Here is an 11,817-nt window from a genome sequence, read left to right as displayed (position 1 = left end):
CCTATGGCTATGCGCGAGGATGACTGCATGTAGGGTACATTTCATAACATACCAGGGTCAGGTTCACATAAATTATCTTGTCACATTTATTATTGTATATGTAACAGCCTTATGGGCATTAATTACATGAATAAATGTAAATGAATTGTATACTAGCATGATATACAGCTAGAGCCAATCGGTCTTTTGACGTAGTATGGTCCTAATCCTAGGCTAGCCAGGCTGCCTGTCAAGTGTAGGCTGTACTCACAGTACTGTTAGTCTATCATGTCTATATGATGACTGTAGTGTACACATTCGACACTGTGTACCGGATTATCGGATGACGAGGCCTCCGGTCGCCTAATCGACAGGCAATAAATGGCGTTGTACACAATGGTACAGGCTAACGATGCATTAAATCAGCCAGAAAACATAATAAAATACTCGTGCCTCGTCCAATGTTTGTGCCCGTCTTCCTTTGTTTTCGTCATCACCCGAAGATTCCCGAAGTATTTCGTTTCATTGAGAGGGCGTGGTCGGGAGCAGTAAAATTGAAAATAAAATGAAACTAGGCGCATGAAATATAAAAAAATTGTTTATTATGCTTATTTTTAATTAAAATACATAAGTTAAACCCAAAATTCGCGGATTTCCACTATCCCTTTAACTAAACTTCACATGTAAAATGTATGGAATAACACTTAAAAAAAACCAGAGTTAGCATCCTTTTCAAAAGAATATTCAAGTAAAAAATACTTGGCGATTGTATTTCTACCCAAACTTGAGGCAAAGGTGAAACATATCTGACTGATACAAATGTGTATCACTAAAAATATACCCAGGACTCTGATACCACATGGAATATAACACCGAAGAATGGAAGCAGATGCAAACAGCGATAACTACATTTCCATTCATGCAGATTGTTTACAAACCAGCATGAGAGGAACCTCTACACCATACAGTGCTTCCTCCCCCGGCTTCTGCTGCACCACTGAAACTGCTCAGTGGATATGAACAGACTCTGGTTGTTCTGGTTGTTCTGCAAAATATTACTGTCAAACTGTGAATGTCAAGGATGGCATTTCTGAAAATAGAAACCATCCTCTGTCAATATTACCCATGGTAAAAAAACAGAGGAACTTCTATATATATCTCGACAACAAAACTGCCAGTCATTACTGCTACGTACGATTCGCCATGAGTTTGCCTAATGCAAGATTCACATTTTTGTATTACGGTCTGATCCTGAAGTTTGACAAAGAGTACACTTATGTGGTAATTGCGTAGGTTTTTTAATATCCAACAATTTTTTTTAAGAAACAGTGGTAGACAATATCATTTAAACACAAACTAGTAGAAAATACCTTCAAATACTGCTTTACACCATTTCTATCAGGCTGCTATCTATCTGTCAACAAATATTTACTGCATATGTTCTTCATATATTTGCGATTTACTTTTAACTGATATATTTTGCTGCTTTTTGTTTGACATGGCAAAAAACATGGTGCTTTGTGACTGCTGCACCTGCAGCTTGTCTCTAGAGCTGAGTTCTGTTTCTTTTGTGGCTGTGATATTTTAAAGCCAACAATGCTGGTTAATTGCAGCTAAATGCATTTGGTCCTAACACTGTTTTAACTTTAAGAATAACGTAGATCCAAAGAGGCCAATCTTATCAGGAGAATAAAGGTTGAAAATGCATGAACCCACTCTCCTCCCTCATCCACCAACCTACACAGACACACATCATCATTTATTGCACACCAGTGCTACGTCCAAGTTGTGTTTCCGCAGTGGCTCAAAGGACTCCGATGGGTGTGACTAACAACAGCGCAAAGTTTAACCAGATGGGAGGAGGCTGAATAAAACCAGCAGTCCCTGAGTCCTGTGTTTACAGGAGAGCCTGAACAGGAAAAAAGTAGAGAAGAATCCTTTAAATCGGTGAACAGTTTTCATGCTATCTTTCTTTCCTATGTCCCTCCGTAGATTTGCCCCCTTTCCTTACACTTCTTCATTAACTGTTATCCATACTACAGCATTTTTAGCAGCATTATCTGAGCGATTAATTTTCTTTTCTAGATGTTTGATTTGGAATAATTTGTAGACATAATAGTCACTACGGTTATGTGACAATGATACTTACTGTATATCCCCAATGCTGACTATGTCCATTGAATGGTTTTAATTTACATCATTGTCTGACCCCTTGTGGCAGTAGACACTATTGCAGCTCCCCATACAGGCCTGCAGAAGGGAAGAAGGCTGCAATTGTGGCCCATTCAGTAGCTGCCAATTTTCTATGAGGCGCAGTTTGTAAAAAATGTTTAGACTGATCCTCCTAAGGTATACAATTATATGGTTTTTTGCAACATTGATTTGGGATTGTTCTTTTTTAAACTTTCCATCATCTGGATCATTAACCCAGTCCTTTTAAAGTTAATAATGGCTCTGCAGTGTCTGTCTCTTCCCCTTTTCCCAGACAGTCCGGTGACGCAGAGCTTGGCTGTTTGATGCTCCTGTCAGATTCATTATTTTTGTCACACATAAATGACGTAAATGTCTGAAGAATAAGCAAGTCATCATCCCTCACTGTGTGTGACTCATTCTTGCTCAAGCAGAAATGTGCTCTGTTGGATCTTTGAGATTAAAAAAATACAAACGATATTTATTTGACAAGACAATAAAATGATAATTATGAAAAAGATATTATGTTTGCAAAACAAAAAACCTTTCTGAAAATATTCTTCTATTACGTAGCTGTTTATATTATATACCACCATTTTAGAAATGTAGATGGAATGCCAGCATTAATTTGGAAATGACTTACTGAGGAGGTTATTTGTGTCTAATGTCATAGTGAGTCTAAATTGAATTCATCTTTTCTTCATTATTGTTCTTCTTATTGTTGTTTTCATAATGCAGAGACTTGAAGTACCCCTTATGTAAGTGCATGTTCATTTTAATAGTTGGTGTACAAAAAAAAAAAATACAAGCGTATTAAAAGTGGTTCATCTTCAATTAAGTGGTTTAAAAAAAAAATGATATTGAAATATTGTAAGAATAGAATATGGAAATAAGACATCATTCATGTCATTGTTGGTAGAGCAGACTTATATCATCTATAAATAGTCTCATCGTGGCCGAGCTGATCAGTGTTCATTGGCTGCAGGTCACTGTCTTTAAAAGAAAAGAATCCCTGAGTGTGCAATTCCTCCCTCCTCTCTGCTCTCCTTCTATATGACGTCTTCCAGTGTGTGAGCAGCGCCCTCGATGGCCTGACTCAGGACGGACAAGTGGTAGTGCACTTTGTCCCAGGCGCTGGACTCCACCAATGACTCAGCTTTTGCGTAGGCATCGGCAAGACCGGGGAAGGTTGGCTTTCCGGCACTACTAGAGGCCCAGATAACATGCCTGCATGACATACAGGGTTATAAAGAGTGTTATAAAATACCACAATCATAAAATGATATAGCAAAATTACAAAGAAGCAGGATATCACTGATGTTATCCTTAACATGGCGTCCGGATATGAGTGTAAGGGGAAGTCACAGAGAGGAACAAGGTCAACATATATTTTAAAAGCTAAGAAACTGAGCTCTGGGAACCCTTGAAAATGCAGTATGTGTAAAAAATGACTCAAGGCAGGTCATTTCAGAATGCTTACAATAATGACGTACATTATATTTAGCTTATTAATTTAACAGATCTAATTGTTGAGACATTTGACTCAAAACCACCAATGCAAACCTCATGGTGGTGCTAGAGGAAAAGAGAAAGGCTCAAGAAAAGGCCTGTAGGCAATTTCATGTCAATCCCTATTAGAGTTTGGATATTTCAGAATAGGACTGCCCTCAAGCCACGCTGCTAGCTTTATTTCCCTGGGTGACACATCATCATCTCACCTGAATGCATATTTCTCTGGGAAGGCCAGAGGGTCCAAGAAAGCTCGGTCCAGCAGCATGAGCTGGTCGTTGATCCTTCTGACCTTCAGTGGTCTGAAGCAGAGAGACAGAGAGAGGGGGCTCATTTAGCAGAGGAGATAATAATATGACGATGTGACAATTATGACGTATGTTTGTGTTCTTACGTTTCATTTGCCAGGTCTGAAGAGCGAATCACCTGGTCCAAATGAGTAGCTGCATTGCGGAAACTGGCCACTGCACGTTTAATTGGTTCTGAAACAAAACACAAATCAGCTATGAAGCCTCCGTGCGCCGTGCGAAGCTTTCACCCTTCATACTCTTCTGTGAATAGAGTCTCAGGTCTTGCAGTTGTAATTCAAGTGATTATTGCAGCTGCCAAACTATAAAAACATCCACATTTGACACAAACTTGTCATGGTGAGATATGAATCCCAAATGAAATGTATTTTACCCATACAATATTTATTGTAGCCCCTGTTACGGCAATATTCCCCAGCATCACTGAAATCTGTGCTCACCCATGGAGATATGCCTGTTTTGCAGTTGCTGCTCATAAAGAGTCACGGCTGTGTTCAGGTAGTCTTCCAGAGTCTCAGCGTAGTCACTGCAGTTTAATGGCAACACCAGGCTGTCAGCCAATCGGATCAGGACGTTTCCTGCTGTCCTGGCAATAGCCTGGTGACTGACGAACCCTGAGAGGGATGAGAGGATTTACACAAGAAATTGTTTGGACATCCTTTGAAGTTGTCACATTTAATAACAGAAGATGGGAAATGTAAGACTTTTTTGTTAAACGTATATATATTTTTTAAACATCTACCACAGAATAAAGTATAATCTGCAGGACCATTATAGAAAAATGTGAATCTCATTCCTCACCAGGATCAATGAACTTTGAAGCGTAGTCAAAAGTGTCGTATGCTGTGTGATACGCAGGGTAAATCCGAGCACTTGTTTTACTCTGTACAAAGAAAAATATCAACATGATATAAATTACATTACTTGAGTTCAGTCTAATTCTGACTTCTTCTAAAACATTTGTACACCAAAATTATTTATTTTCTTAAAAAAAGTGCAGCAAGAAAGCAATGTCCAATACATTTAAGATTGAGTTAGTAGGAAGAAGGGAAGACAGCCATATTACAGTAAGACATATGCAGAAATTCTTTCATACCCTGTCATATGTGTATGATATGTCCATGGAAGTGATTCCCAGGTAGTGGACAAAGGCAGCGTAATCACTCCCTGCTCCTGATAGGTATCCCACCCTGTTTAAGGAAGGGAGTGCATGCAAGACTTGAGCTTTCTGTGAAAACACATAGTATCATTTAATTTCAACACGTATATGATGCAAATCAACTCAATGCACAGATAATAAAATATTCATTTTCAATTAACTGTTTTTTTAAGGGTCTTCTCAAGGTATGTTCACATTTATCGATCACTTTGATTCAGGATTTAAATCGTTTCCTAGCCAATCCCATTGTTTCAATTTGAACAAAAACCCATCCACCACAGATTATGGATGAAGCTTCATGTCTAACAACAATGGATAAAAAACCTTGCATGTAGACAAGTCTTCTCCCAGAATACAATGCAAAATCCGGGAAAAGTAAAGAAACTCTCATTACTTGGGAATGAGTCCGTGGGTCGGGCTTGTCCTGTTGGCATATTGAATCCAGTTGTCGTACACAGACGTGGAGTCCAGCCCAGGGGCATCCACCTAGAGAGCAGACAGGCTTTCAGGTGTCACATTCCTGTTGGATTATTGACGAGGGTTTAGCCAAAGGTAAAATGCTGGAGAGAAAGCGTACCTGTTTTGAAGCTTTAAAGATGACGTTCTGTAGTGATGGCATCCCAGAAGCCCTCAGAGTGGCGTTTGCTAAGGAATGGAAGATGAGTGCTTTAGATCAGTATCACTAGTATACGCATCAACAACCCACAACACCATTTACAGTAAGAGATGTTTTTTATGCATTTAACATTATGTACCACCAAATAATTCATGTCTGTCAACTGGATTGTTTCTAGAACATTCAAAAAAACATCTAAAGGCGGAAAAATCAATAATCATCCTAGCAACATCTTTCATTTCCAATAATTTCGGCTGTCCAGGTTGACCAAGTGAGATTACTCTGGTTTTGACAGGTAATGCAGCAAAAGCTTCTTACCAAAAACAGCTATATCCACGTTGATGTACGCAACGGTTCTTTCACTGAGCTTGGTGAAGTATTGCTGGGAAAAAAACAAGACCAAGGTCATATTTGTTACTGTTAGTCAGTTTACAAACAAACAAACAAACAAATCAATTTGATGACAAGTAATGTTGTAATCTACTCAGGAAATGACCAACATTTGCAACAATAAGCTAATGGTCAGTATCAGCAAAACTCCTAAATGTATTGAATTAAGCAACAGAGTGTGTGATTGCTTATGAATACATGAAGAGTGGAGGAATAATTGCATTACCTACCTCTGTGTATTCTGCAGACCCAATAAGGCCAAACTCCTCCGCTCCCCAGCTTCCAAAAATAATGGACCTGCGAGGCCTCCATTCGCCTTTAACAGAGAAAAACAGAGATGAACTCTTTATCAGGCACATTAAACAAAAATAACTCATCCAGCTTCCACTGTCCTCACCCTGCTTGACCATCTTGCCCAGCACCCTGGTTAATTCCAGCATGACGGACGTCCCGCTGCTGGGGTCGATGGCACCGTGGACCCAGCTGTCCCTGTGGTTCCCATAGATCACATACCTGTATGTGGACACACACACACACAAACAGAGCAGAGTGAATCAAGCTGAATTCAGATGGTAGTGAATGTTGATTATTGACTGGGGTCACCAGTCTCACCTGGCTCCACACTCCCTCTGATGACCCCCATCACATTGGAGGAGTTCTTCAACTTTTCATGGTTGAAGATGTCCAGTTTCACATCACTGGAGAAGAGGGTCAAAGTCAGAAGTATGGAGCAACAAGGACAAATAGATGTCCCAGTATTAAACTGTTGGTGAGTGCTTTTTGAAATGTTTGATACGCTTTTTGTATTTATACTGTTTTATTCCTAATCTATTTAGATGATCTCATGATTTTGTTTGTCTTGACTCCCTCTGGCACATGTCCTTTGGCCTCATTTTTTGTTTATTCACCTTGTTTTTGTCCTACTTTGTTAAAGGCACTTTTTTAAGTTAATTTGTATTACAGTTAATACCTGTTGTTGAAAGCAGATGTCAGTTTGAACCCTGGACCGCCAAAGTTGTAGATACAGTTGAATGATCCCTGCCATAGAGCTGGAGCTGCTTCTCCGCCCAGCTCACTGAAATAACCAGAAAAACAAATGTAATGTATTATTTTACGTTTTTCATCCATAGACTGCATACATATAAAAAGCCATTGCAAACCAGATTAGCTTGTAGGCATCCTCAAATCCGATTGGTTGAATAGGAATGGGAGGGATCCCTGTGATGTCCTTGACAGGGATTCTGTAGGTTTCATCTAAAGAATAAGTTAAAACAAGTTAAACATTCAAATGAAAAGGATTTAAATGCCCTGGTTTTATCTTTATATCAGCTGTGTGTTGCAAAAGTCCTTCCTCAGATTGTGTTGAAGCCAAAGTGCACAGTAGTAAACACACAATAAAAAAACAAGTCACAGGTTACCTTTGGCAGCCAGGTAGGGAGTGAGCAGGTCTCCATAGTGGGTGTTAAAGGAGCCTCTCTCCACACCGGACGGCGGCAGGTACCAGGAGTGAGGATACGTTTCATTGAGGTCTGACATGACACCATCATTGATGTCCAAAGGGTCTGTGTACACAAGAACCCCGATCACTCCGTAGGGTGCTCCATTAATGGCCTGGATGAGGCACAAATGATATTTTAATTACATAAAAAACGGATTTATACTTTAAACAAATTATTTTAACAGGCGTTTACAACTGTATAAAGGCAATGTAGTACATTAAAGTATCAAAACAGTAGTATAACTATTAGAGAGTGCATGAGTCTCAGTTAGTTTACAAATAAAATACACTTACTTTATGATACTTTTTCCCTCGCTAAAATAAGAAACTGTGGCTGTTGAGGAGAACATTAGTTAAAACCTGGGCGAAAGATCTTACATTTTATACTTTCATGATTTTAAACAAAGAATCTGTTGATATTTCATGTTGAGTTATACAGAAATAATGCTGAATCTTGATGACATGATTTTTTAAAGCTTTTTTCAAAATCTATGTTTTAGTTGATTAGTTCTGACAGTGACATTGTTGTAATAAACTCTGCACTTTTCCAATGAGGAAAGCTATTTTAATTAAATTGGTTGGACTGTAAATGTCCACAACCTCTACTATAATGATAAAAAGTGTCATTAAAAGATAACAAATGCTGACTATATTGATTCATATGAAGAATAACATTTCAGATGCACAGCAATTACGACTTACATCTTGGCAATTCAATTGTTAGATCCCAGGCTCCTCCTAAGTTGTAAATTGCAGTACACTTAAGACATTAAAAAGTACAATATAAATGTGACTGAACGCTTATAGCTTGTAACTATCACTTTTCCCAACACAGGGTTTGTCTCCCGTGGACAGATTGTCTCCGCTTATCTCATGAAAGATAATGGAAACAAACACAAACAGTATAACAGGTCACTCACTTTGTCAGCTCTTCCTGCTCCGCCATATCTGGTGATCGCGATGGTTCCTCGAAGGTCAACCGTAGTGTTCAACAGGTGGTAGTCACTGGGTTTCCCCTGGTTGGCGTACACCAGTTTACCCTGAAAACATCAGAACCATTTTAAAAAAGCCATTAAAAAACACAGTGATGTGAATAGCCCATCTGTTAAACAAAAATTACTTTACACCACATCCTAAGGCAACATGGGGAACATATTGGGGACTGTTTGCCTCAGCCCATCAATACATTCATTTTAGGAGGTTTCTGTTCGGGCATAAAAACAATACATCTACAACTTTTTGAATCGTTTAGAGTGTTTGTAAGTGAAACTGTATGTTACATTAGAGGCCTCCATGCAGGGCCTTGCTCAGATGCTCCTGGTGCAAACCAAAGCAACGTTTATAATGTAAAAGACTATAAAGGAGATTTAAGAGATCTGAGTCTTTTACCTTCGGGTGTCCAGCAGGGGAGTACGCAGCATATGGCTGAACCACCTCAGGGTCATCTTGGTCAGGAGTATAACTCTTCTCCTTTTCTCTGGCAGCGTACAGCACAGTCTCCGACGGGCTCACTGAAATAAACAGCTCATTGTGAATGGTCTGCTAGTACAGTTAGTTCAAGTCAGCAGGGCAAAGACATCACACAAATGTATTTGTAATGTAGTTTAATGTTGACCTTTTTAGATTGGTTCCCGTTTTCTTTTAAGTATGGAATGTAGTCAAATACAAACAAATACGTGTTTCAAAGCATGATAGGACAAATAAATTAATAAGGAGTAATTGAATAATTTTCAGCTGGCTTTTTCATAAATGTTCTTCCCTAGGGTAATTCTGCAGATACACAGTTTATATATTATAATTTTTTTTAAATCTGGTTTTACGGCAGATTTAACTGCATTGAATCATATGGCACAACTGTAAAGCCGAGTGATTCACTGCATCTCATATATTAACTTGCCATTTGAACAGTTTCTGTTTATTCAGAGTTATAGAACAGCTACCTGATAATGCATCTTTAACCCTGAATGGAGGGCTGTAGTGTGTCTGTCCCCTCTTTAGTTTAAACATATTTTACAGCCTGTTGACTCACCTACAGTGACCTTGTTTGGGTTATTGGGGTCGGGGAAGGACAGGTAGACCATGTACTCCTCTCTCCAGGCCTGGTCCACACCGGTTTCGGGGTCCTGCCATCTCTTTAGCATGAACTGCACCGTCTGCTCGTCTCCGGCTGTGGTGGCCATATGGGGCACTTTGGTCAGCTCCCTGTGGAAGAAGAAGGCGTTAAAGAAGATGTTTTGGATATTCAAATGCCTAAAATATGAAAGGGCTATGAGGTATTTAGAGGGTCTTTTCAGTAAACCACAAAGGGATCAAGTGATCTGTTGTTCTATGAGAAACTTTAATACACTATAGGGAACAATGCTAAATGAATTCCATGGCTTCATACTAATGTGTATTAGTCTTTTCGATGTGAATGACAACAATTGCTTCTTTTGTATTCCCTGTTCTCATCTTGTAATCAGTGGAATGAACAACATCAATAGACAATATTAAACTCACCTAAGGTTTTCTTGAATCTGGATGTTGTCCACCTCAGACAAGAACTTCTCAATGAAGCTCTCGTCCACATCCTTGGTCACATCCTTCACCCAGGACGGTGCCGAGTTGCTGCTCTTATTGATACCAAAGTGGCCAATTAGGATCCCGAAGGTCAGTACGGCAGCACTACACACAATCCCAATCAACAGCTGCTTTATCATCCTCTCTGTGGAATGAAGTCTTCAAAGGAAAAGTTCTGCTTGTCTTTGGACCTGAATCCTTTACCAGAGAAGGAGCTCTCTCCAAATGTCAGGAGTGTTGTTGCGTTGCTTTGGAAATCCAGGCTTGTGGAAGAGAAAACCCTCACACCACACTTTCAAATCATCGCTGCAACACCAGTGCAGCTCCAATAAGAAGAGACAGGCTCATTGTAAAGTTTACTCATTAATGTTTGAAGATGGGATGGACTTTGTGTGTGTGTGTGTGTGTGTGTGTGTGTGTGTGTGTGTGTGTGTGTGTGTGTGTGTGTGTGTGTGTGTGTGTGTGTGTGTGTGTGTGTGTGTGTGTGTGTGTGTGTGTGTGTGTGTGTGTGTGTGTGTGTGTGTGTGTGTGTGTGTGTGTGTGTGTGTGTGTGCGCGTGCATGCTTGCGTGTGTGGCCTAGCATTACTATACTTGTGGGGACCTAAATCTGTTTACACAGTCACGTGTGGGGACTCGCCTCCCTTATGGGGACAAATTGGAGGTCCCCATGAGGGGAATCATTACTTTTAGGGTGAAGACTTGGTTAGGATTAGGGTTAGGCATGTGTTGGTTATGGTTAAGGTTAGGATAAGTCTCCAGGAAATGCATGTAAGTCAATGTAATGTCCCCTGAAGTGATGTATACATGGTGTGTGTGTGTGTGTGTGTGTGTGTGTGTGTGTGTGTGTGTGTGTGTGTGTGTGTGTGTGTGTGTGTGTGTGTGTGTGTGTGTGTGTGTGTGTGTGTGTGTGTGTGTGTGTGTGTGTGTGTGTGTGTGTGTGTGTGTGTGTGTGTGTGTGTGTGTGTGTGTGTGTGTGTGTGTGTGTGTGTGTGTGTGTGTGTGTGTGTGTGTGTGTGTGTGGGGGATTTTATTTGCATCATTTATTTAGTTTGAAAGGTTCAATCGTCACCAGTATATTATGATGGGAATTTACAGTGATATCAATATGTATGTAGGTTTCCTGGATACAAAATGTTCTCAGACAGAAGGGTTTGATGGAGTTTTTTGTCCACATTTGTCTATGAAATTACATGGGAAAGGATATTGGAGGATGTTGGTTTATCATCAGATGCAGTTGACTGATTTCCTGCCTGTGGGTGGGATCCCAAAAGCGCTGCGCATCAGAATCAGAATACCTTTATTAGTCCCACAGGGACATTTGCATAGTTACAGCAGGAAAAAGACCCACAGACAGCTTAATGTTACATGCATACAAAAAAGTACTAAGTTATGATATAATAAAAAAATTAATGAAAAAAGTTACATCATTTTCAAAATACACATCCTGTAACAGTTCTTAGGATTTAGCAGCCAGGTATATATTACACAGTTATTATCAGCATATATATATATATATATATGTTGCACATATTGCACATAGTTGGTTGGTATTTAGCAGCAAGGGGTGATATAGTCTGTGTTGTGGTGTGTGTAGGGGGGGAGGTCTAC

The 11,817-nt window shown here is 39.7% G+C and overlaps 1 protein-coding gene across 1 annotated transcript; it reads right to left on the bottom strand.

The window, feature by feature from the left end:
- Positions 1 to 3,016: 3,016 nt before the first annotated feature.
- naaladl1 (N-acetylated alpha-linked acidic dipeptidase like 1) lies at positions 3,017 to 10,348 on the bottom strand. Its single transcript, XM_034092007.2, has 19 exons — positions 10,149 to 10,348; positions 9,679 to 9,851; positions 9,039 to 9,160; positions 8,570 to 8,689; positions 7,570 to 7,762; positions 7,312 to 7,405; positions 7,122 to 7,226; positions 6,764 to 6,849; positions 6,549 to 6,668; positions 6,382 to 6,467; positions 6,080 to 6,143; positions 5,723 to 5,790; positions 5,540 to 5,631; positions 5,083 to 5,176; positions 4,788 to 4,869; positions 4,427 to 4,600; positions 4,073 to 4,160; positions 3,888 to 3,980; positions 3,017 to 3,396 (listed from the first exon to the last, which is right to left on the bottom strand). Exons 1-19 carry the CDS (start codon positions 10,346 to 10,348, stop codon positions 3,219 to 3,221), a joined length of 2,232 nt encoding a protein of 743 aa, XP_033947898.1. The 3' UTR covers positions 3,017 to 3,218.
- Positions 10,349 to 11,817: the final 1,469 nt, after the last annotated feature.

Source organism: Pseudochaenichthys georgianus, chromosome 9 (genome assembly GCF_902827115.2).
Source record: "Pseudochaenichthys georgianus chromosome 9, fPseGeo1.2, whole genome shotgun sequence".
Taxonomy (NCBI): Eukaryota; Metazoa; Chordata; class Actinopteri; order Perciformes; family Channichthyidae; genus Pseudochaenichthys; species Pseudochaenichthys georgianus.
The sequence above is the reverse complement of the archived record's forward strand: the minus strand, read 5'-3'. Positions and strand labels throughout refer to the sequence as shown.

Excerpts from the sequence above, each read along its gene's own strand:
- naaladl1 (XM_034092007.2), bottom strand. The coding sequence starts at position 10,348 with ATGATAAAGCAGCTGTTGATTGGGATTGTGTGTAGTGCTGCCGTACTG. Across the intron at positions 6,468-6,548 it reads GGGCAAGATGGTCAAGCAGG|GCGAATGGAGGCCTCGCAGG; the intron begins GTGAGGACAGTG and ends TCTCTGTTAAAG. Across the intron at positions 5,791-6,079 it reads CGTGGATATAGCTGTTTTTG|CAAACGCCACTCTGAGGGCT; the intron begins GTAAGAAGCTTT and ends TCCATTCCTTAG.